The sequence below is a fragment of the Delphinapterus leucas genome, chromosome 10 (genome assembly GCF_059928025.1).
Source record: "Delphinapterus leucas isolate spDelLeu-1000000601 "Yukka" chromosome 10, BTC_Dleu_Yukka2, whole genome shotgun sequence".
NCBI classification, from domain to species: Eukaryota; Metazoa; Chordata; class Mammalia; order Artiodactyla; family Monodontidae; genus Delphinapterus; species Delphinapterus leucas.
Window position 1 is genome coordinate 86,642,688 of NC_143138.1, and position 25,970 is coordinate 86,668,657.

General features: G+C 47.8%; 1 protein-coding gene across 2 annotated transcripts in view; it reads right to left on the reverse strand.

The window, feature by feature from the left end:
* Positions 1-17,279: 17,279 nt before the first annotated feature.
* The window catches only part of RYBP (RING1 and YY1 binding protein), a 76,321-nt gene continuing 67,630 nt past the window's right edge, over positions 17,280-25,970 (reverse strand). For both annotated transcript variants that reach the window (XM_022572551.2, XM_089919551.1), the window contains 3 exons: positions 21,955-22,131; positions 21,762-21,860; positions 17,280-21,322 (listed from right to left, as the gene is read on the reverse strand). In XM_022572551.2, the coding sequence (XP_022428259.1) occupies positions 21,070-21,322; positions 21,762-21,860; positions 21,955-22,131 (529 nt within the window). In that variant the 3' untranslated portion in view covers positions 17,280-21,069. The remainder of the gene's footprint in view (positions 21,323-21,761; positions 21,861-21,954; positions 22,132-25,970) is intronic.

Sequence of the window (25,970 nt, forward strand, 5' to 3'; positions counted from 1 at the left end):
GAAAGAGAAGTCGAGAAATCTCCCATGATGAGAGAGGGGGGAAAAAAAGGCACGGGAAGGTATGAACAAGGATTATGTAATTAAACCCCACCTGCAGCCCAGAGGGGCAGCATAGGGGCAGCTGTGGCTACAAAGATATCTCCCCAAAGGGGGAAGAGAATGCAGGAGCTGGCCATGGCAGGTGAGTGATGCCACACTGAGGAAAAGGGAGGAAAACATGCAGAAGGAATGTCGTCCCCACTGAAGAAGAGGCTCTAACCCATGGCACCGCCAGCTTCATGCAATTCCATACTCAAGCATTTCAATCAGCCACTGAAGCACCACGATGACCAGCAGGTGGTTAACGCTACTGACCCCATGCTTTCAAGCCTTTGCTTTACACATTCAACCACCCTGGTTCCAGGCGGTAAGAGAGCAGCCGCTGGTGTGGGGCCACCACGTGTCCACCTCCGACCATGAGCCCGGGCTCTGCGCTCAGCCCTTCCTCTCCATTAATACTCAGATATTTCATAAATGTTTCTTTGAGGTAAGGTGTGCCCATTCTACAGATGAGACAACTAAGGCTCGGGGAGGTTAAGTCACTTGCTCAGAGCCACAGTGCTCTTCTCGTTCCCACGCTGGTCCCCCTGCAACAGGAATCAGCAAACCGCTGCCTGCAGGCCAGTCCAACTGTTGCCTGTTTTTTTTTTAAATAAATCGATTATTTATTTATTTATTTTTGGCTGTGTTGGGTCTTCATTGCTGCACGTGGGCTTTCTCTAGTCGCAGTGAGCGGGGGCTACTCTTCGTTGTGTTGCACAGGCTCCTCATTGCAGTGGCTTTTCTTGTTGCGGAGCACGGGCTCTAGGCGCATTGGCTTCAGTAGTTGTGGCTCGCGGGCTCAGTAGTTGTGGCTCGCGGGCTCTAGAGCGCAGGGCTCAGTAGTTGTGGCACACGGGCTTAGTAGGCCCGTGACATGTGGGAATCTTCCCAAACCAGGGCTCGAACCCATGTCCCCTGCATTGGCAGGCGGATTCTTAACCACTGCGCCACCAGGGAAGCCCTGCTGCCTGTTTCTATCAAGTTTTATTGGAACACAGCCACACCTGGTTGCTTACAAGTTGCTTCTGGCTGCTTTTGTGCTATAGGACAGCAGAGCCGATAAGTCACGACAGAGATTTGATGACCCCCAAAGTCCAAAATATTTACTCTCTGGACCTTTACAGAGAAACGTTACCAACCCCTGCCCTGTTATCTATTCTCTGCCCGTTCCCCAGAGGGATCCTTCAGAAAGCTCACTCGTCACGACACAACCTGTTTAAAATCTTTTGAATAAAATCCAAATTTCCTCCCACAGGCCCAGCAGGATTTGTCTCCTGCTAACCTCCTCCCCTCTCACCCCCACAGGTTACACTCCAACCTACTGGACAGTTTTCCGTTTATCTAATGTGCCAGGCTCTTTCTAATCTCAGGACGTTTGCACATGCTGTTCCCTTGTCTGGAATGCTTTTTCCCAGCTTTAAGTCTTAGTTCAAATTCCATTTCCTCTGAAAGGCCTCCCCTCTACTTATGCTCCATCTCCACACTCAGTCTGTTTCCTGGCTAGCAGTGATAAAGGTTCGTCATCATTTTATTTATAGGTTCCCTTTTACTCTCGTTTTGGCCGGCTGCCAGCCCCACGAGGGCTGGCCTCTGTGTGCTTCAGTGTTCTCTCTCCACTGCCTGGCACCTAGTAGGTGATCTACGAATGTTTGCTGAGTGACAGCAGCACAGACATGTTAGCGTCCAGGCCTGTGGGACTCCCGAGCCACGTTCCTCACGCAGATGCTCCCATCCCTTCTGCCTTCCCACGAGCACTCAGAAAGCCATATTCACAAACGTCTGCAGAGGGGCGAGGCGACTCCAGAGAGGTGGATGAACAGATCCGTGCCTCAGTGAAGCCCCGGGGACTAAATCCTCCCCCAGCCCAGCTCCCTTCCCCCTTCTTCAGAACTGCTGGCCAGGGAAGAGGGGCCCATGTTGGCTGCCCCCGGGTAGCCCCGCCCCAGGAAGGAGTCTGCTACTCCTCACTCAGACCCTACCAAATGTCCCCAAGATTGTCACCCCTGAGAGGCTCTGGGACATAGCTGGGCTTCCCTGGAGAAGGTGACACTGCAGGACTGCGGTTGGTGCTCGACAGGGTCCAGACCCCAGGTGTCATAGGCTGGACAGTGGCCGCCAAAGAGATAAATCCAAGTCCTAACCCCCGGAACCTTGGCGGAAAGGGTGTTTGCAGACGTAAGGAAGGATCTCAAGATGGGATCACCCCAGATTACCAGGGTAGGTCCTAAATCCCATGGCAAGTATCCTTTCCAGAGACAGCAGAGAGGAAAACACACACACAGAGGAGAAGGCCATGTGAAGACAGAGGCTGGGATTGGAGTGCCGTGGCCACGTGCCCCAGAAGCTGAAAGAGGTGAGGAAGCATCCTCCCCTGAACCTTCAAAGGGAGTGTGGCCATGCCTACACCTTGATTTCAGATATCCAGCCCCCAGAACTGTGAGAAAATACATTTCGGTAGCTGTAAGCCAGCCAGGTTGTGGTTAATTGGTTAAGACAGCCACAGGAAACTAATACACCTGGGAGAGGCGGGCCCACTTCTGGCTTCAGCCCACAAAGAATCACAGAGTATTTTGCTAGAAGGGACACGGGGTCTGAGTCATCCAGCACGGCTTGACTCCAGGCAGCCAGTCTCCACCTGACCGCTGTTTCCACCTCCACACACACGCTGCCGCTCATCCCTAATAATATTTATCTTCAAACCGACCTAAGATTGTCCTACTCAGATGGATTTCCAGAGAGAACTTGAGCTCTGAGTGGGGAGAACCAGAACCGCTGGCCATGTATTCGCTCTACCCTGTTACTCCCTGATTCAGTCAACAAAACATTCATGAAGCGCTGACTGTGTCTTGGGCAGTATTCAAGGCTCTGTAAACACAGCAGGGATGAAGCAGACAGGAACCGCTCTCCTGTCGAACTGGCTTTCTCCTGTGGAAGGGGCAGGTGGGGATCATTACCCCAAGAAATACAAAGCTGCTGAAATTAAAAACCTTCACTGGCATGTGCCCTAAAATTGTCAGTGACCCCTGCGTGGGCACGTGCTGACGAAGTCCCACACCTTCCCTCTCAGGGAAGGAGCTGAGGGGGGGTGGGGGGCAGGGTGGTGACGGAGAACAGGGTCCGGATTCTGGGTGTGCGCTTCCTGGCTCTAGAAGAGCCTTGAGAGCCTCCATCTTCCCTCCACCGAAGCAGGACTTCCCAGGCTCCCTAGTCCCCCCGTCTCTAAGAGCCTGTGGTTCTGGAGAGGGAGAGGCCTCCCCCCAGGCACAGAGCCAGGGCGGGTCTGTGGGGCTGGGACAGCAGCATTTCCAAGATGCTGAGCCCTCTGGGCCAGGAGGACGGGCCGGGAGGACGGGCGAGAGGGAGGTTCTCGGAGAGAGGGTGCAGCTGCCACAGCTCAAAGCCCGTGCCAACCCCATCCTCCCACAGGCGACAGGAAGGGCTGTCGTGTGACTTGCGGGATCTGCGGACAAACAAACCGTGGGGCTGGACGCTGGCCCAGGGAGGACAGGAAGCCTACTTCTGAATCCTCTGGTTTTAACAACATCGACCATTCACTGAGTACCTACAACTTGACCAACCCAGACAACCTGTTTTATATAGTTTAGCAGCACAACCATCACCAAACTATTACTATTCCCATTTTACAGATAAGGAGGCTGAGGCCCAACGAGGCCACACAGCTCTCAGTGGCAAGGCTAGGATCTGAACCCAAGGCTGGTCTTAGCCATCTCACTCTACCACATTTAGCTCTAGCTCTGAACTAGTAAGGTGTTTTCAGTTGCAAGGGACAATGGTCCAATTCAAAATGGCTTAAGCCCACTTCCATTCCCCAAAAGAATTTATTGTAGAGTTTAGGGCTTTCAGGCACAGCTGGATCCAGATGCTCAAACGGTGTTCTCGCAATTCTGTCTCATCCTTTGGCCTTCTCTTCCTCGGTGTTAGCTTTACCTTACAGTACCAGAGGTACAAAGATGACTACCCAAGGCTTCAGTCCTCTACTCTACTTCACGGAATCTCCGGAAACATGACACTCTGTCCTAATAGTTCTAGCACCAGTCCTGAGGATCAGTTTCATTGACCCAGCTTGGGTCACATGACCAGCCCAGACCCAATCATTTGGTTAAGGGGATGCAGTGTTCCCACTGGCCAGAAATGGATCAGGTGTCCACCCCTGAAGTTGGCAGGTGAGGACAGCGTCCCTACCCCCAAATCACAGAGACTGAGAATGGGGCAAGTGACTCACCAAAGCGAAATCGAGAACCACTTACTAGCAGAATGGATTCTTGGCAAGTAGAACCAACAGACATCCACTATAGTCTCTCTGTTTCCTCGTTCAGTCTTTGGTAAATTTCCTTTGGGAAATCTCCAGCCTTATCCTCATAGAAAGAAGAGGCAAAGCCTTTGCCCACTGCAGCAAGGCGAGATGGCCTTGGTGTCAGTCGCCTTTGAATGGCAGATGGGATTGGTAGAAGAAGTGCATTGTACATCTCCCCACACTGATGGTGTGTGTGGCCATTTGACTGCCTTTGGACAGCACAGTGTAAGTGAGTGCGTGTGAGTAGAGGTTTTAAATGTCTTTGCTTCATTTCACTTGGTCTTCTGTGCTTCTGCCATTTACCATGAGACATCCTCTGGGTAACCACTTATTCCAGAACAAAGAAACACCTGGAACATACCTGACAATAGACCCAGAGCCTAAAGCAGAGCTATCCCAGAAGGCCACAGACCCAAGAGCAAGATCCATGTGTGGCTATTGCTGTAAGCTCCTGAGATTTGAAGGGAGTTGTTTGTCATGCAGCATTATCATAGCAAAATCTGACTATCACACTTTGAAAGTTTAGGAGGTTTTATGTTGAGGGAGACCACTATTCTCTGAAGTAAACAGTTTTTCAGGGCCTTAGTACTCTGGGCTGTAGCCAGTCTGTATTCTGCCAAGATGCCCTGGGAACCCAGAAAGGCACAGCCACCAGATTTTAACACAACATCGTATTTCAACTGGCACAAAGGCCAGAAAGAGTTTCAGCATCTTTTTTGGAGCCCTGCAGCTGCCCTACCCTCCCTCCAGGGTCTCTGCATGACCTTGGACAAGTCATTTGCCCTCTCTTAGCCTTAACTGTCTAATCTGTAAATGGGAATAAGACTAATCCTTAGCTTTGGAGGGGAGCTGATCAAGAGGATATATATAAAACACAGTTCCTGGTGCATAGAAATAGCTCAGTAAATGTTAGCTTTCTATTTACTTTATTTTTAAATTACAACAGGAGTAAAGATGCTTTTGAATGTTGAGTCTGCTCCTCTGAGCCTTGGGAACATCATGAAATAAGCATGTCTGAGCCCCTAACAAGAAGCCCCCTGTGCCTGAAACCTGGCAGAAGAAGAATCTAGAACATGACAAGGCAGGTTTTTCTCTTTTTGTTTTAGTTCCTTGAAATCACACAGTCTATTTATTTTGATCATTCATCACACAAATAAAAATAAAACAAATCCTTGGGAACAGCGACAGCATTTGCTGCAACTCTGATCCATGAGAAAGAGCCACGCCAGGAGGAGAAGCCACAATTCCTTTCAGTGGGAAAACATTGAGCTCCCACGCTTCCTTTCCAACAGAAATTTCCCGTGAGGTGGGATTTTCATGCAACTGACAGACCAGCCTTGGTCCAGCCCTCTCCAGGCTCTGCCTCTGGGGGCCTCCTGTCCCCAGCCCTGCAGTGTGAGCCTTGGAATGCAGGTGGTGAAGTGGTGTTAGCTGAGCACGAGCTAATTCAGGGCTTGCCGGGTGCCAGGTGCCACATTACATGCTCGGTGTGCAGGCTCACTTTGTTCTCACCACATCCTGCCGGGCTGCTGCACATCTTATCCCAGATGAGGAAACTGAGACTCAGAGATTTTAAGTCATGTGCCCACATCCCACAGAAAGCCAGGGGCAGTTCCAGGACTTGAACTCAGCCCTGATTCCGAAGCTTATGCCCCAAATCCCTATTTTAGGCTGCACTGCCTGGTCCTGGGTGTATGGTCCTGGCCCTCTTTCGGGAGGGATGTATCCAAAGCTGCAGCTCCTCCAAGCCCCTGGCTGGCCACATCCAGGAAGGGCATCCTCCAAGCTACAGCCTTGTGCCCTCAGAGCAAAATGCCCGCCCCGGGCTTCTGTGGCAGTCGGCCTTCTCCACTGCAAAGAGCCCTGGAATAAGGGGCTGCATACCTGCTTCCCATTCTTGGCACGACCTCTTCCCAGCTGTGTTGCTCAGGCACTCACTAATCTCCCCGAGCCTCAGTTTCCCCATCTGTAAAAGTTTCCCCATCACACACTTGGCTCAGTGGTTTCCAAACTCTTTCAGGCAAGGACAGCACGAGTGAACGAGCACGCAGACCCCCACATGAAAAGCCGATGAAAGAGCAGCTGTTGCAGATAATAGAGGCCTGGGTCTTGGCGCCCCTCAGTCTCCAGGGGAGCTGTCTGCACTCGACTATCCCAGCTCAGCTCTGTGGCTCCATCCAGCTCTGCCATTCTGTGTTTCTCAGATCCTGACACATGCCCCCCCAAGAAAGATTTTTCTTATCAGATGTGTTCATCAAGACAGTTTTGCAAGTGACACAAACGATTCAAACCAAGTTGAGCAAAAAGAGAAACGTAGGGGCAGGGTCCTTAGAATTTCTCTTTGGCTTTCTTAAACTTGGCCCTCTCTTCCTTAAAGGCTTCTTGGCTTTCCACAGTCCCAGGGAAATTATGAGTGCCTTCCTTTGGCCTGTAATTCCCTGAGCAACCTGGCCCCTGGTTTTCACTCCAACCTCATTTTGAGGCTTCGTCTCCCTCCTCCGGGCCTTTGCACATGCTGTGCCCACCAAGAACTTCCCCAGATTCTTCCATAGCTGACTCATTCTCACCATGCAGGCTTCAGCTCAAATATCACCTCTTCAGAGAGGCCTTTCCTGTCCACTCCAACTTAGGTAGCCCCTCACCTCTCCCATCACCTCGCCTGGCTGCATTTCCTTATCACAGTCTGGAAGGACCTTATTATCTATGTGCTCCCATGCTTGTTGTCTATCTCCGCATTAGAACGTCCACTGGATAAGGCTCTGCATTGTTTACTGCGGTATCCCTGACAACCAGCACTGTTCTTGCCCCGGACAAGTACTCCATAAATAGCTGTGGAATGAGCGAGCACACGGTTGACAATAACTTCACGCTTTACGGAGTCTAGACTCCTCTGTCTGAAATGCAACAGCTCACCACCGAGCAGACCCTCTTGCTTCTCTCAGAGGGAAGCCACCCCCCACCCCCACCGGCTCTGCAAGCCAGTCCCTCCTTGGTTCCTCCCCGCCCCCACGCCCACCCACCCATCCCCACGTCCTGCCAACTCTACCCCTGACCTTTCAAAGCCGACCACCTCTCCCTGTCTCTACCACCACCCTCCAGGCCCAGCTCCCCTCTCTCTCCTCGGGGCGCCTGCTGCAGCTTGCCAGGACCTCTCGTGGAATCTCTTCTTGCCCCAGTCCAACCTGATCCCCTCAGCACAACGTTGATTCTGTCAACCTCTGCTGAAAAGCTACCAAGAGCATCACCCGGGACACAAGGAGGAAGCTCAGCTGCCTTCCCGTGGGCCACAGGCTCTGCAGGCCTGCCCTGTGTGACCACCTGTGCCGTCCTGCCCCTCTCTTTCTGCTCCAGCCCCGGGTTCCCTGGGCCCCCAGATCAACAGAACACTCACCAGTGTTGGTTCCCACACTTCTCCTGGGGCTCCTGGATCCAGTCTGCCCTCCTCTAGGCTCATCGGGGCAGGCCCCTTGCCTGGCTTTCCGGGATCAGCCCGGCCCCATTTCTGGCCTTAGGGCTGCTTAATAAATATCGGTAAGTGCATGGATGAATCAATGCGGTTGAGTACCTACTATGCGTCAGACATGAAGCGAAAAATGTAAATACGGTATTTCATTTTCTCAGGAATCTTTTTTTTTTTGGTCACGCCACATGGCTTGTGGGATCTTAGCTCCCCGACCAGGGATCGAGCCCAGGCCCTGGCTGTGAAAGCACCAAGTCCTAACCGATGGACTGCCAAGGAATTCCCTGAGCAATCTTTCAAAGTAAGCACTGTTATGTTCGATTAAACACATGATTGAATGAATGAACGAACGAACGAACTTCTAAATGAGGGCAGGGGCACAAAACCCAAAAGCGTACAGAAGCCAGGAGGGAATGTACTTAGTGAGAGGCACCCAGTAAGAGGCACCAGTGGATAGACAGGGCCACGGCAAATGAAGCACCATGGCGTCCTTAGGAGTTGAACTGTGTCCGCTCAAAATTCATGTGTTGAATTGTACCCCCAGGACCTCAGAATGTGACCTTGTTAGGAAACAGAGTCCTTGCAGATGACGGAGTTAAAATGAAGTTGTTACGGGGGTCCTAACCCAGTGTGACTGGTGTCTTTATAAAAAGGGGGAATTTGGACACAGAGGGACTGACACACATTGAGGGAAGATGATACAAAGGGACACTGGGAGAAGACGGCCACCTGCAAGGCAAGGAGACAGGCCGGGAACAGGCCCTTCCCTCACAGACCTTAGAGGAAACGCTGTCAATACCTTGACCTTGGTTTTGCAACCCCGAGGAACTGGGAGATTTCTGTTGTTAATCCACCCGGTCTGGGGTACTTTATTACGGCAGCCCCAGCAAAGCTAATACAGCACAAATGACATCCACACGCAGCAACACTTTTCAACTCCTGGGGGCCCAATAAGACTTGTCCGGAGGCCGCATTCTGCCCAGGAGGGCACAGGTGGCAACTCCTACAGCCTGTCGGGTCCCCAGAGCACACTGTCCCCAGGGAATCGGCTCCGGGGGAAACTGAGGTCAAATGGGAGTTCAATTATGGCTTGGAGACAAGTCCCCGAGGTCACAGATGAAATGAGGCCAGACACCGGAACCGGGCCCCAGCCTCCAGAAGCCGTGCGGACACTCCCACACAGAGCCAGGCCAGGCCCAACCTGCTTGTAAAGTACAGGAGAAAACCCGAATTAAAGGGAAGAGACAGACTGGATCAGAGACGTGCCTCTCGACCAGTACCCCCAGCATACGGTAATCGATACTCTATAAAGCACACTGGAACTTCTGTTTACAAGTATCTGTTAATTATTAAAATCGAATCTATTTTTTCTCCCCTCCATTTAGTTGAGAAATCTCACGTTACACAGAAAGGTTAATTACACACCGACTTCCAAGAACCCTTTGTTGGAAGCTTCTGTTTCATTTTCTCCAAGATGAATCCTTGAACTCCACGTTTGGGAATGTAGACGCAGGCCAGCTTAGTGAAATCGTTTCCTCATTCTAGCAGCCCCCAGCTGTAGCCAACCTCTCAGATGGCCTGATGCAGCTGGGATTAACCAGAAACCACTTCAAACCGCCCCCCCTAACCGTCTAAAATGTGGTTTTGTTGCTTTTTCCATTGAGACTGAAGACCACCATGTTTTCAACATGTTATCCTGGTTGCAAAAGGAAGAGGGTCTCCAGTTCTGGGACCACAGTGAGAGACATACAATATCCCAGTGGCTACATCAATTAGGTCTGTTTGCTCCCGGCCTTGGGGAAGGTAAATGGCCTGTTACTTGGCGGGTAATGCATACCACATGGCATTCCTCAGCCTCGAGGAAGCCGGAGAGGCCTTATTTTCCTAGCGAGAACTGGAACGGTGCAGTAGGGAGTTGGCCCCCAGCACCAAGGCTCAGCCCTTCCCCACCATTAGCTGTGCCAGTGAGCTCCCCTGCGCACCATGATCCCTTTGCAGCCTTCCCAGATTCACTTCTCTCCAGCCGCGCCTGGAAATCTCCTTGTAGCAGGTGGGGTAGTCCCAGCCACCGCCTAAACTCTCTCCCTGGCCAGTACTGAGACTCATAAGGTTGAGGAAGTTGTCTTCTTTTCCTAGTTTGTTGAGTGTTTTCATCATGAAGGTAAAAGTTAGTTTTAAAAAGAGACCTTGAGGCTTTCGCATAAAGATCTCCATCTCCATTTACATTCAGCGTTTCCCAAAAAACTGTACACACATATCATTTTGTTCCCTCTTGGCATACCATCTAAACTAGAGTTGAGGTTTTTTGGTTAGGGTTTGGGGGCGGGGGGTATTTTTTGTTTGTTTGGCTGGCTTTTTGTTTTGTTTCAGCAAAAAAACAAAAACCAAAACCCGAAAAACAAAACAAACAAACACAAGTCTGGGAGAATGAAGAGGAGACAACGATAAGAAAAGGTTTTAAGCTGGGAAATAGATGGGTAGGTGGCCACTGCCTTAAGAAAGCCAAATCTTAAGCCAAGTTGCAAAAACCACCAATCAACCAAATCTTTCCAAAGGTCAGGAATTTGTTCCTCATGTAATTCTAGAAGTCGAGGTGAAGGGTAGGGCTGACTTTATAATAAGGAGAACCGGTTAAAGTTGTTAAAGAAGTGGATGGTTTCCCAGATGGGCTCGCTGGGCCCACCTCTCACTCCTGGAGGCAGGGTGCCCTCTCCTCCCCGACTCCACCCTAGAATGAAGGTTTATTCCCCCAAGAAGGTGAAGCAGATGATGCATGGCTTTACCTGATGAGGACTGAGGCCCCAGACTGTTCCCGGTCGGTCTTTACTTCCAGACAGGAATTTGGAAGGGTCTGAGACTCCTGAGGTGGGCAGACCTAAAGACATTTACATTCAGCGTTTCCCCAAAAACAGCGCCAGCACATCCCTCAACAGATAACAAGCTCTGCTCTGGGCTTGGTGTTTCAGCTTTTCAGCCCGCCCCTCTTCAACAGGAGACACCTGAGGAAAGCCTTTAACAGGGCATAAAACAAGGACCTGAACAACAGAGACTACTTCTGGGGAAAAAAAGCTTTAAATCATCATTAATTTTCTCAGAGAGTTGAGAGAATATACTACAGGCATGATATAAGAAGAGGATGTGACAAAGAAAATATACAGAGAAAAAAACACAACAACAAAAGGCTCTTGGAAATCGGAAACATGACAGAAGAAATGAGCTTAATAGAAGAACTGGAAGGCAAAGATGAGGTGTATTAGTCTCTGGGAGCTGCTGTAATAAAGTACCACAAACTGGGTGGCTTAAAGCAACGTTAAACGTATTGTCTCACAGTTCTGGAGGCTGGAAGTCCAAAATGAAGACGCTGGCGAGGGTTGGGTCTTTCTGAGGACTGTCAAGGGAGAGCCTGTTTCTTGCCTTTCTCCTCGCCTCTGCTGGTTTGCTGGCAACCTTTGGCATCTCTTGGCTTGTAGAAGCATCACTCCAATCTCTGCCTTCATTTCCACGTGGCATTCTCCCTATGTGCATGTCTGTCTCTATGTCCAAATTTCCCCTTTTATAAAGACACCAGTCATATTGGATTATGGCCCATACTACTGACCTCATTTTAACCCAATACTCTGCAAAGACCCTATTTCCAGACAAGGCCACATTCAGACACCGGGGTTAGGACATCCACATCTTTTGTGGGGACATAATTCAACCCATAGCATGAGGATGTTTCTTTCTAAGAAAAACAAGAACATAAAAAGATAGAACACAAAAGAGAAATCACAAGAAAATCAGAGGAGGTGATTCTCTGAATATCTGAATAACAGGGGTTCTAGCAAGAAAACGGAGAGTAAATGAAGGGAAGTCATAAGCAAAATATTTCAAGGAAATCTCTGAACACTGAATGACTTGAATTTGGGGTTTCAAAGGGTCCACTGGGCATTCGGGAGAGAGGTGAAAAGAGACCCACACCAAAGAGCACAGCCATGAAATGTCAGCACACTGGGGACACAGGAAAGTTCTGTAAGTGTCTAGAGAGAAAAAATCGGTCCTGCGCACAGGTCAGGAACCAGCCGGTTTGGGGCTTCTCATGAGCGTCACCAGCTGTGAGGGAGGAAAATGACTTCCAACCCAGAGATTGTGCCAGGCAGGTGTGAAGGAAGAATAAACATGTCATTGGTCTGGAAAGGACTCAAAGAATATGCCTCCTACACATACACTCTTTCTCAGGAAGCTACTGGAGGATGAGCTCCGCCAAAATGAGGGAGTAAAGCAAGAAAAGGAAGACTGAGGTGATTTACACAATCAGACCCCGAATTCTCAGGCCTTTAGGCTCAGACTGAATCAAGTCACCAGTTTTCCTGTTTCTCCAGCTGGCAGGTGGCAGACTGTGGGACTTCTTGGTCTCCATAACCACGTGAGCCAATTTCTATAAAAAATCTCTCTAGATAGGTAGATATATATAGATATACATATCTGTCATCTATCTATCTATCTACAGTTGACCCTTGAACAACACGGTTTGAACTAGTCGGGTGCACTTATATGCCGATTTTTTTCAATAAATAGATACGACACTACACGATCTGCGATAGGTTGACTCTCTGGTTGGTTGAATCTGCAGATGCAGAACCATAGATACAGAGGACCGACTGTGAGTTATACTTGGATTTTTTACTGCGTGGGGAGGAGGTCTGCATCCCTAACTCTCCCGTGTTGTTCAAGGGTCAACTTGTAACATCTCCTATTGGTTCTTTTACTCTGGAGAACCCTAACTAACACAGAATGGCTTAAATAAAAGAGAAGTTTAGGTCTCACCTGTGAGAGGTCAGGAGCTGGGCAGGGCATCCAGGCTGCTGTCTTTCAGCTCTTGTTATCCTTACTGTGTAGCTTCCATCCTTAAGCTGACCTCACAGGCCGAGATGACCGAGGTGCAGCCATCACATTCAAATTCCAAGCTGAAAGCTTGAGGAGTCAGGCAAAGCTCAAGGATGTTTGCCTCCCTCTCATCACGCAAGGACATTAAGGGTCTCTACTGCATAACCGGCTGACGCTATTGTTCTTATACGCACTTACGGCCCTTCTGATCAGACAGGCCTGGGCTCAGGCTGGCTGTGCCCTTTGTGACACTGAGTGAGCGTTGTCAAGATGTAAGGACAGTTCTGTTTGTGTACGGTCCACAGCAGTGGTTTAGTGGGAGGCGAGATCAGACTGTCATTTCCAGGGTGGGCTGACATCTGACAAATAAAGAGAAAAGAAGCCAAGCCATCCAAACAAAACTCAGGAAATAAAATGTTAAGTCTTTCAACATGACGGCGGGAGGCTGGCCACCATCCCGCTCTTCCCACAGGGCCTGTGGCTTCTTGGGATGCAAGCTCCCGGCAGGACTGGTGGCCCTGGAGTGGGAGAGCCTGTTCTCCAGGAGAACTGTGGTGAAGCCAGAACCTTCCTTGTGGGGAGGAGTGGGGAAGGGGGGGGGGAGGGTATCGGCTAGCCGCTGTCCTGGAACTGTGTCCTTTACCACCAAACAGCAGCAGAGTCAACGCTGGGCTTTGAGAGGGGGGATGGCTTCATAGTGGGAGAGACCAGCTAAGAACAGAGGGAAGTTACAGGCCGGCTTTCACGTGGTTGAGTGCCAGGCTTTTTAGAGGCACTCAGGCGGATGTGTGAGAGAAGGCCCTGGCTCTATCTGCCGACTGCCAGAGACTAGAAAACGCCCGTAGCAGGGCCTTGGAGCCCACGCCTTGTCAAATATATATTTACCGCCTTCTCCCTCCCCTCTTCAGGCTAGGCTCTGCGCGGTTGGGAGCAGAATAGCTGGCTTCCTCAAACTTTTCAACAGAAGCACCCGTCAAGACAGCAGAGTATACGGAGAATGTGAAATTTCTTTGAGGTCCTGCTTTTACTGTGAAAATTCACGCTGAAGTAGTACGTCACCAAACCCCAGGCTTCCGGAATTGGTCTTGTGAATTTCGCTCCTCCTGTGCGCCAAGCGGCCCGCCCCCGCCCCTCACTCCCCTCCAGCAGCACCAGCCTTTCCCAGGCAGCAGCGGTGCCCCGGAGAGGGGGGGTGAGGGGGGGCCCGGCTCAGGCGGAGCGGGGCTCACGCTGGGCCCGCCAGCCCGGCACACCTCCCTCCAGTGGCGGCCGACTCTCTTAAGCGAAATCTTCAGATGTCTGGGTCGCCGGGCAGTGGTGATTTTCGCAGGCACTGAAGTGGATGGTCCCCGTCGAGAGGCTGCCAGCATCTCACCTGCTGTCAGGAAGAAAGGCTTCTGGTGTCCAGGGAGTCAAGAACGACTCACTTAAGCAGGAGTGTGACTAAGATGAGAGAGGATTCAAGAGCACGGCTGACAGCCGGAGCAGACTGTTAAATCCTCCCTGGTTAAGTGACGGTGGACAAACCCACAGGGAGAGAGCCGGCACCCCGCCAAGGCCACAATGCTGGCACGCAGATGTTCCAGGAGGATTTCCCCATCTGCAATTACAGCGCCAGAACCTTCCCTCTTCTGTGGTGGGAGTTCCGGTTTACAGCTCTGAATGCTATCTCTGCAACTAATTGGTACCTGAAGGTGAGACGAGAGATCCCCTTGCAAAGCTACTGTGGTTCCAAATGTGGCCTCCATGGTGGGAAGTGGCAGATAGAGAGAAAGACAGACAGATAGATAAAGGAAATATTTAAAAACAAGATAAGACAATCACAAAACAAAACAAACCCTTCTCATTCATTCCTGGTATTAACATCATGAAGCATTATAATGAACGTTCGGGAAAAGTTTTGCTCTCCATTAGTAGAAACATAACAAAATACAAGCAACGACTGGGCCACTGGCCCATGGCCCCTTGGAGCAGAGAACAAGGCAGGAGAAATTCGCTTCAGAGGTGAGGAAAATGAGCCTGAGGAAGCTGACTTGCCCAAGGTCACCCAGTCAGGTGGAGGTGGGAGTCTCACCCAGTTCTGGCTCCAAAGGTGTATCCTGTTGTTTCCAGGAATCACACCCGTTTGGTGTTCTGCCCTGTCATCTGAGAGTCCCCGAGTTGGCAGAACCGGTGTGACTGCCTGGGCAGGTCCTGGTCCAGCCTCCATGGTGGGCCACTGGTCTGGCACTCAAAGCGACAGTGCTCAACGTCGGCCTCCTCCTCTGGTCCCGTTGTGAACTGTGTTAAGAGTTGGTGTTGGGGCTTTTCTGGCGGCGCAGTGGTTGAGAGTCCGCCTGCCGATGCAGGGGACGCGTGTTCGTGCCCCGGTCCGGGAAGATCTCACATGCCGCGGAGCGGCTGGGCCCGTGAGCCATGGCTGCTGAGCCTGCGCGTCCGGAGCCTGTGCTCCGCAACGGGAGAGGCCGCAACAGTGAGAGGCCCGCGCACCACACACACACACAAAAAACGAGTTGGTGTTGGGTATTTTGTTCTCTTCTTTCCGGACTCCTTCAAACCTCTCGGCTGCCTTCTGCTTGGAATCCCTATGGCTCCAGCAAGTGCTCCACAACTGAACGGTTGATTCCAAACTGCCTTGTAGTGTTCCCCGATTGCTGTGGGTAAGGATGCCTGAGAGCTGTGTTGAGGTTTCAGAGGCTGAACTCAGCTGAAAAACGGTACCGTGATCGACCTGTGATGCCTGGCACAAGCGCGAGGTGGGGAGAACAGGGTGGGTGGTCCAGGTCACAAGCACCCGTGCACCACTTTCAGCCCGTGCCCTTGTCTCCACACTCCGCCCTGTTCGCTGTTTTTCAGAACCACGGTGGATGCTGGATGCGTAACCGGGCACTGGATGCCTTACAGCTTGGCTTCCGCCCCAGCCTTGCGGTTTATGCCTGGAGAGAAGGCAGGTTGACCAGGCAGAACCCAACAGCTGGATGCCTACTTTCACTCTAGGGTCTACCCAGACCTGAGCCCCCTCCCTTCAATCTCTCTAGACATGGCCTACGATCTTTTCTAGAGAAATCAGAGCCTTCCCTGCAGTATTCAGTAGTTCGTTTCCACTGTGCTTACAGAGCCCAGGCTGCCGGGATGAAGACTGTCCTTTCCTGACAAACGTCATTAAGGGCAGCCAGATTAGAACCTGGCTTCTCTTGATGATTAACAAACAAGACATTGATCAAGAGTGTTTAAGCCTAACACGACAATGGCTCTGAAGCTTTTCTTGCTATGATGTTAAAATTTCAGAGGAGCTCTTCAGAACTGCTGGGAGGTCAAGGATGAAACAGATGCAGGGCCTCCCTGACAGCCCTCTTCTCCTCGCTGCCCTTGTTTCCATGTTACAGGACAAGGAAAGCAGAGCACGGCCTGGTCACTTCCCAGCTGAAGACATCACCCTACCCTTGACCAAGATTAATTCAGCAAGAGCTTCTTACCTCGATGGTGTCACACCCCAGCCACGGTATTCCTCAGTAGGGGTCTGGACATGTGGTATCAAGGCTGGGGTTTAGCTAAAGACATGAGGGAAGAAGCCTTCCCCTCTCTTCTCCTCTTCACAACCGGAAGGAATCCACTCTTCCTAAAAGACATCCTTGCACTTTCACTGTAGGGACCAACATCTTGCTGTACACCTCCATCTGGTGTGGCAAGCAGCCTCCGTTCTCCTCAAAAGGTGGTGCCAGTGCCACTGGCAGCAGGGACCCTCAAAAAGGACTCCTCAGGTATCAAGGAAAGCTGACCGGTCGGGGTACAGCCCATCACGTATCTGAGAGCCCTGGGAAACATCAGAGACACACCACTTGCTCCCTGCTCTTCGATCCTTCCAGATCCTTTCCAAGACTCCCGAGGAGCCAGGAGCAAAGACAAAAAAGAATGAAGTTTGCTAAGTTTTCTTTTACCAGCACAAACCCATTTTCCAATTACAGTCCTGCACCATTTATACTCTCCTCCTCTCCGTGCTAGTTCAAGTGCAGACTCAGGCCAAAGACCAGTAATCACAGATGATGCTTACGAGCGCTGTTAAGTGACTTCCACATTCTTTGGAAGTGACTGTCTCAGCAGCAGTCTCCCTAGCCCCGGGCAATAAGCCGGCTTTGTTTGTGGGGCTTTTAGGTTTGACACTGCATTTCCTTTACATCAGAGTCACAATTCACCTAACTGCAGTTGGCCAGAAATGGGTTGTCTTCTGAGGGTTTTCAGTCATGCACTGAATTAATCATCGTTACCCATCATCTCCACTTCCTTCCTTAAATCACTGCAACCTACCTCAACGGATGCATTTACAGACACTAGCTCGCTTTCTTCCAAAGTCTGGCCATTCTTTGGTTCCATTGTATTTTCTGCTGCAGCTCTGAGCCGTGCACTGAGACACCCAAATCAACCTCAGCATATGATAAACTCAAGTTCTTGGCCTCCTGTTCTACGGGGGAATATTACACAAGTGAAGAATCTGAGTGCAAAAGTTAACTGTTTTCCTACGGGCTAAAGTCTACACAGACAAAAATAAAGATTTCAATGTAAATTTTACTATTTTATTTGTGAAAAAACTACAAGCAGAATTCATAAATAGACATTTCTATTTAAAGCAGGAAAACGATAAAGTGGCTTCTAATAACATAGTCGTGCACATGCCAGTAACAGGAATATATTAACATCTTTTATTTGCTAGACAAAGAGCAGTGTCCAATATAAATTTCCCCCAAACATTTAAGACCTGTGAATTTCTGACCAGTTCACAAAACCACCGACACTTTAGCATGAAGAAAAAAAACAAACCTAACAGACTGTCAGCTCTAAAGACGTTACAGAGCAGGAACTTCCAAAAGCGTTATACAAGCTGTCTTTCTGAGCAAATGAAAAATATAGCTCGTATAATACATTAACAAAAATTCACAAGGTAAGATTATGTTTTGACATACTTAACAAGCATTCTCTATTTGTCTCCAACAAACAAAGCTAAGGAAATAATGTAACCATCTTTACACAGTAAATTAAGGTTACAAGTCATACACAAGAACAGAACTGCTTGCGCATTAAAAACTGTTCAGCTCCATTGTCATACTCTAAATGTTGGCTCTTAAACCATTTTCGGTTACATACAAGCAAAGGTTATTATATATTCAGCAATTAATAAATTTTCAATAATTTAAGATACGGTAGCTTAAAAAAGTAGACTGAGAATGGTCTTGATAAGGCAGGTGAAACATCTTAGTGGAACTAAACTCACAGAAGCTTCTGCCAATGTTTTGAATATCCAGATTGAAACTGAAAGATTTTGATTAAAATTTTTTGTGGGTGTCAAGATGTCTTTACCTTAATATTACTATTATTATTTTTTGAACTGCATGACTCAAGCAGAGCAGGTCAGATAAGCTCTGTGTGCGCACGCACGAGTGTGGATTGTGTGGTATTAAAACAAATGGAAACTTGCAAGCGTAACACTGTGCTTTTGTTTGTTTTTATAACCTGCTTACTGTGCCGCTGAATACCAAGTATTTCTGGTCCTCTTTTAATATGTATCTTTATCACCTACACTAGTGTTTTTACACACTGCCTACTAATTGTAGGGCAAAATGCAAATGCAGAAAGTTACAGGAATTCCATTTCCAGAATACATGCCTGAGGGACATCATCAATTTCAGAAATTAAAAGCCTAAAGTACCTACCACCTCACTACCGTAACAGAATTACACAACAGCAGCTAAAGGATGGGCCCAAGAACATCTGATTGCTGAGAGCAGTCCCACCGTGCGCTGCAGTTTCTACCAAAATGGCCATTTCATCCTCTCACCTGTTCTAAAGCAATCCTCCCCCTTCCTTCACCCCTCCCCATTCTTTAATTTATTCTTTATCACGGAGGCAAAACTGAAAAACCAAGACATTGGCAATGACTCAATTAGCAGCCTCTGAGTAGCTGGTGAACCAGCTTTTCCCACTAATCTCGGGGTCCAATCACTTTACATGAAACTAATTTTGAAAAAGTACACAGTGTTTCTGAACAAAGTGCAAACCAACACTTACTGGTTTCAAAAGCAGTGCAACCCACATGAGTTTGGTGACTTTTAAATTTTTTTAAAAAGTTAATTAAAAAACTTAGCAATTCCTTACACCTCTGGAAAATAAATATGGCTGACTAATTCACCCTCCCTGAGACCCTTAATAAAAGGAATATTAAAACTTTAGAAGGAATGTCTTTGCAATACCCCACTAATATTAAAATGTGGATTTAAAATTCATAGTCAAATCACTATGTATTCTATATCCTGATGCTTACAGAAAGCATCTGATTTCCTTTGGTTCATTAATAAATACTTTAAAAATGTATTTAAAAAGGTAAGTATAGCTTGCATCCCAGATAAAAGCAGTATTTTAAAAAGAGGGGGCACATTGTCCATGCATTTGAGTATAGGACCACAGCAACAAATGGCACTGCTTTATCATCTATACCTTTGAGAACAGAATTTAAATGATGGTACGTTAGTGACTAAGGAATAGTTTTAATGTAAATGTGAAAGGAGCCTTCCTGTTGGCTACTCAAATCAAGCTGTTAATTTTTCTGTTTACTTGTTGCCTCCACAGACAGAAGTCACTTCTATTCTTAAGCAAACCAGGTTTTTCACACCAAAATGTGGTGTTTCATTGCTAATCTGCTGCCCTCCCAGGAGTACCGGCAAATAAAGGAAGGTGACATCAAGTTCCCATGCTTGAAATGACTCTCAAGTCTATGAACTCTGCAGATATGAATGTAAGAGTCAAAGAGAAGACAGACCCTAAATCTAAACAAAGCAAAACAGAACATTTTTAAAATGAGGAAGGGTGGATTCATATTAGCGGTCTTTTTTTTTTCCCCCCTTTTTTTGTTTGTTTTTGCAAGACAGTTTTTAAAAAGAGAGAGTGAAAAGAATCTTTTTTAAAAGAGAGTTTTACTCAAGCCATCTTTATGTTGAGGAAGAAAAAGATCACAGGCTCGCAGGAAGTAGGAGCTTTCCCTGCAACTCTGGCTGCCAGCACTTCAACCATTTATTCACCACTGAGTTCCTTCCCACAGCAGGGAATTGAGACATGTCTCCCAACACTGAAAAGCTCCATGTGGGGACTGGATGTACTGGTTGATAACCTTTGTTCAGTAAAACAACAAGACTACATTTTAAGAAAGAAAAAGAATTCTCACAACTGAAGGGGTAGGGTAAGGGAAACGAGGGGAAGTGAGGCAAACAAAGTTCCATTAAACAAAACACCACATGCAAAGTGGAGACAAGGATTTGCTTCTTGTATGGACGAAAAATACAGGTTACACAGTTTGAATCCTAAAACTAAGAGACAATTTAGCAATTTACCTCAGACATGAGTAGAGGTCTGGAAAATGGATGGAATTCGAGTTACAGAATACCATATTTTCATGAATGCTTATGTAAGAACAGCAATGTTAACATGTAACCGTAATTTACACGAATACTTGGCATTCTGGAGCTAGTTTTGTTACTTTTGACTGATCAAAGCCCTCCCAACTAAACCACTTGTGATTTGTCAGTTATTCCATCGCAAATGCAGGCTATCTGGAGCAGTCTTTAATTTGAGATCACATTGTTTAAAAAATATATATTTTTCTATCGTCCAGTACTCTTTCGACAGATGAGAAAGTCAAGTTCCCACGTGGGTTGGAACATACTTCACGTAAGACTGATTTTAACTTAATTTCAGCACTTTCATAGAAGGGACCGTCCCAGATCTGTAACTGTTCAATGTTGTATTCACTTCACAGTGTATCAAGCACCAGCGTTGCCATGGATTGGTTTCAAATAACCCTTTATATATAATTTTATATTTATATATATATAGTTATATCAAAACTGATAGTACATAGTATAACTGGAAGAAAGAACTAAACTTAAAAGGATATGCTGAAAGGATGGAGTCTGTGAACACAATAAATAAAAGCTCCCTCCCCCTCCCACCCCACTCCCCCCCCAACAAAACAAAAACAAAAACCAGTTGTAATGTACATGGAAAATTGTGCACAGCAGATTTTTTTTTTTATATAAAAAGTAGATTCAGGAGCACATCCAATTATAAATGATTGTTAGGAAAATCATATAAAACAATGGAATACATAAAAGTGTCAAGAGTAATCGTCAGGGTGCGAAATTCCTTGGGGGCCAGATGCCCATGGCAAGCAGAAATTATCCTGGCAGCATCACTAAGAGGTCGATGTCCACAGAAGATTCTCCAGGGGTGCAAGCGGCATGGGCAGGTGGAGGATGTGAATTTCATACCCTGATTCATAGTTTTCACAACTCCATGTGCAATTTCAGAAAGATTCATCATTTACTGCTGACATGTCGCCCTTTGGCGTGGAGGAACGGGAGGAACCCTTGTCTGTGCTCTCCGACCCCGAGCTGCTCTGGTTCTGCTGTTCTGACCCTGCACTGGAGGTCACTGTGGATGAGGAGGTCGAGGAGGAGCGAGTCTTTTCCTTAAAGTCTGTGATAATGACGGTGACGTTGCCCACAGTTACTGCCAACTGCTGTGCGGTGCTCCTGTCCACGTTTTTCAGCCGGGGCCTGAAAGCAACACCACAGGGGAAGAGCCCGTGAAATCGGCTACGGATGCAAAGGACTTCTGGCCCAACATCACCCCGCCACACACACAGACTGCAAGTCGCTGTGGCAATGAATCTAAAACACCAGCACGGATACCAGCGCTTACTACCAAATCTGCCGACTAAGCATAGCAAGAAACGAAACCGCCAATCAGTTAGCAAAGCTTCGGACCACTGCAAAATTATGATCAATTTATCCTTCTCCTGTTTTGGACTCAGTGATATAAAAGCAGCTCATATCTATGTGCATGTACTTTGAAAGTGAACAGTCCCACCGCCCCAGCTCTTCACCCCACCCCTTCTTAGCCTACAAACCCACAGGCACAAAACCACCCCTGACTCTTGATTATGAGCAGGTGAATCAGGGCAGCGACGTGGTATTTCACTCTAGTTTCAAATACCTTGAGGTGTGATTCGTTTCACTGGTCTTTGTTGTAGCATTTGCAGACTGTATACTGTTTGCTTCGCTAGGAGGATCTTTCAGAATATCGGACTTTGGTCTAAATGGGGAGACAGAAAAAGAGGCATTTAAAAGACATCTTTGATTCACCTGCAAAATAACATAGTACTGTACTGAGTTACCGAAGAACTTACTTTGTTTTTTTGTTGGTATTTTTCTTGGTAACACTAGGACTAATTTCTTTATCTTTCTCGGGTTTCTCTTTGTCTTGCTTTTCAACCTTCTCCTTCTTCTCCTTTTTAGGGGGTGGTGGAGTGGCATACTGTTGGGCCACTTGCTGGGCCACCAGCTGAGAATTGATCCGAGGTTTTCTAAAACATTCACGAAAAGATGTCTCATTATTTGCTTTTTAACTGTTTCTTTTATTTTAAAATTTTGGTCTCATAATTTTTAGGTATTTTATTACTGGTATCCGGCAACTCAAAGTAAATTGTATGGTGTTTATTATTTCCAGATAGTATGGTTAAGTCCATAAACTTTTCCTCTTTCAAATCCACTCTCTGTACATCCACCCTTAATGACATGAACACACGCGCTCGCACGAACATACATATCCCCGTGCAGTCAAGACTTTCAGCCAATTAAAACATGGCGCTGCTTCTGGGAGTGCTAAGAGCACTGCTGCTTCTGAGCCGTCAAGGCTATACTGACTGACAGCTTTCAAATACTTCTGCCGCAGAGGGTTAATCTCATTTTATTAAATGGACACTGGTAATCCCTTGAAAAGAGAATGAAATTAGAAGTGTGACATTCACTCCTCAATCTAATTATTCCGACTTGGTCTGCTCCCCTGCTGCTCTGTGACTGGCACAGACAACACGTATCGAGCCATAAAAGGTAACTGTGGTTCATACGAGCTTCCAAGGGGGTGAAGACAAAGTCACTATAAAAACATCTTAGACAAGTGATACATTCATTGTGCCATAAACCATTATGTCTGCACCAGTCTCCAACTGACACTGGCTCTTAGCACTATTGTTTACAAATTCTAAACGGTGCCAAACGCTTCTCACAGTGCATGACCATTCGGACCCAAATGGCAAAGGGAGAAAGGAAAACCTAGGCGCTATTTCTATACAATATTAATTTTCAAAGACGTTAGCATCTAGATCGACACTTACAATATAATAAATTCTCCAAGTACAAGGTAGAAAACACATATCTAAGTGGGTTATTAATGAGGTGAAGCAACGACCTGCCATGATGAAATGATCCCCTTCAGACCCCACGTCCCCCTCTGTTCCCAACGATGAAGGCACTGGCCAGAGAAAAATAACTGAACAGACAAGGTCTGCCTCATCAATGAGAGAGCCAGTGGTGGAAGAATGGAAATAGAAAAAAATTAAAAAAAAAAAAAAAAAGCCTACGAAAAACAAAACAGAAGTTTCTTTCTTAAATAATTCCGCCATTTTTTTTTTTCAAGAAAACAAGAAGAGTTGCTAGGTACAGGACACGCTGGCTCCTAAATTAAGCACAGTTACTGAAGCACCTCTTGGGAGGAGGTGTGATGTGGCGAAGAAGAAATACAGGACAAGGAAGGGACAGGCACCTACTCCTTGACTTCATCAAGGCCAGCCTGCTAGGGGAAGACACTGGGTTTGTTCTGAGTGTCTCAGTGCTGGCTCCACAATAGTGTGGCTTTGCAGGAAACACACCAACAAAGGAGCAATCCCAGAGCAAGTTTCCTATTGGTCTCCAGCAAACACAGGCCTTGGTTACGGCGGCATACGACGAAGCCCACAACGGGTACGGTCACCTCAGGCTGGACCACAAGCAGCCTCACATGCCGCTGAGCAAGGGATTCAAAGATGTGAAGTGCCCCGAGATAAAGGGAGGAAGGTACTTAATACTCTAAACCCCCGCCCCTCAAGTGAAAGGTGAAAAGTAACATTCTTTCTTCACAGGTTCTAACAAAGGCAGCAGCAGCCATTCTAACACATTCTTCTCTTTCAAAGAGGAAGTGTATCTGTTAATACTTACAGAGAAGATAATCATCACTACAAACTATTTCACAAGTATTCACAGGGAACACAAACAGACCAGCTGTCTACAGGGATTACCAAGCAGTTTAAATCAGAGTTTAAACAAACTGTCATATACTAACCAATACTCAGGTGTCAAAATGAAATAACTCAGCCAAGTGAAAACTAACTAAATAAATAAATAAAACTTTATGAAAAACTACACCTTGAGGGAGACTTTCAATTAAGCCAGTATGTGTACTTCACTGCACGGAAGTCTGACAAGAGAAGACAACTGGACACCAGTCCAAGGCCACCTGCAACAGCGAGAAGAACCAACGGCACGTGGCACACCAGATGCTTGCCCCAGAGAAACCACCCCCGGCCCCATCACCAGGCCCACCCAGTCTGAGTTAGGGGGGCCTGCCTCACTCCAGCATGTCCTACAGAGTTCTATGATGTCAGTTAGCACGCCGCACTGTAACTGTCAATCAAATGTACACTCCTGAATGGCATGACCGTGTCTTAATCAGCCTTCTCTATGGCATTCAGCACAGTACCAGGTACCCAATAAAATTACCTACTGGATGAATAAAGGATAAACGAAAATTTCAGAGAAGGACAAAGTAGGATAAGGACTGAGGAAAGGACCCAAGCTTTGGTGATCAAGAAGTCAACTGCCAACTTTCAGGAGAGCAAGCCACACACTATCAGGGCTGCAAAGAGGAAGGAACTACAGGATGTCAGAGGAACAATCTAGAGGCAGCCAACAGGAACCCTTTTGAGAACCGTGGTGCTGAGGTAAAGGACAGCCCTGCCACTGCAGAAAGGGGTCAGCAGGGTTTGAGGATATTTCCTTGGGAACAGGAGGCTTAAATCATGTTGTACACTGAAGAGGGAGAAAGACTGAAGGCAGGCAGAAGAGAGGGGTTAGCCATGGGGCAAAGGAGAGAAAGCATACAATCAAGAAAAGCGCTGGGGGCTTCCCTGGTGGCGCAGTGGTTGAGAGTCTGCCTGCCGATGCAGGGGACGCAGGTTCGTGCCCCGGTCCGGGAAGATCTCACACGCCGCGGAGCGGCTGGGCCCGTGAGCCATGGCCGCTGAGCATGCGCGTCCAGAGCCTGTGCTCCGCAACGGGAGAGGCCACAACGGTGAGAGGCCCGCGTACCGCAAAAAAAAAAAAAAAAAAAAAAGTGCTGGGATTGGGATTGACATGCATATACTGATGTGTAAAAAACTGATGACTAATAAGAACCTGCTGTATAAAAAAATAAATAAAATAAAAATTAAAAATTAAAAAAAAAAAGCAAAGCACTGGGAAAGGAACAGAGACTTTCTTCTGAGATGGGAGGGATGCTAGGTACTGGGGGATTATTGGCAGAATATGGGAATGAGAGATCAGAGGAGAGATCCTGAAACAATGGACATCAGAAGTGGTGCCTGGGTTGGTGAGCAGCTGGCACTACCAGCAGAACAGAGAGCTAGGGAAGAGCAAACAGGAAAGGAAGTCACCCTCGTCTCACAAACAGCCCCTAATGGCAGGCACCTGATGCACCTGCAAGCGGCTCTCAACCACCCAGACGCCGTGCTGATCCAAGATGGATTATCCCCTCACAGGCGGCTTGCCGAGGCCATGGGCAAAGCGTGGGCAACAGGCCAAGTGCCTGTCTCGTATTCCTCCCGCGGACGACCACTCTCTAACATTTCAGCAGGGCAAGCAAACCCTCAGAATTTTTCAGTACATGCACCACAATCCAGCATCTGTAGGACAGTATGTATACATACACACACACACACACACACACACACGGTGACATAAACTGCAACTCCTCAAATGCAGCACGTGTGCACAACCGCATGGATGTCCTCACTTGTTCCTAAGAAAATGATGTCTGACTAGAATAGTGAAAGAAGTGTGCCTCCTCTCTAATGGGCAACCAAACTGAAACTTCACAAATGAAAAGGACCCAAGGCTCACTGGGATCAGATTATTACCAAGAAATATGGGATGTCTGCTAAAAGCACCTGTTTTGTTTCACAAGTACGTCTGTGTTCTCAATGTCCTCAAATAACAAACTAGTAATTCTTCCATCATCACTTGCTCCTTCCCCACAAAAAACCCTCACCAACAGGTGGGAATCTATTATTTTAATTATTAGAGTGGTTTTTTCAAACTAGTTCCCCCAACA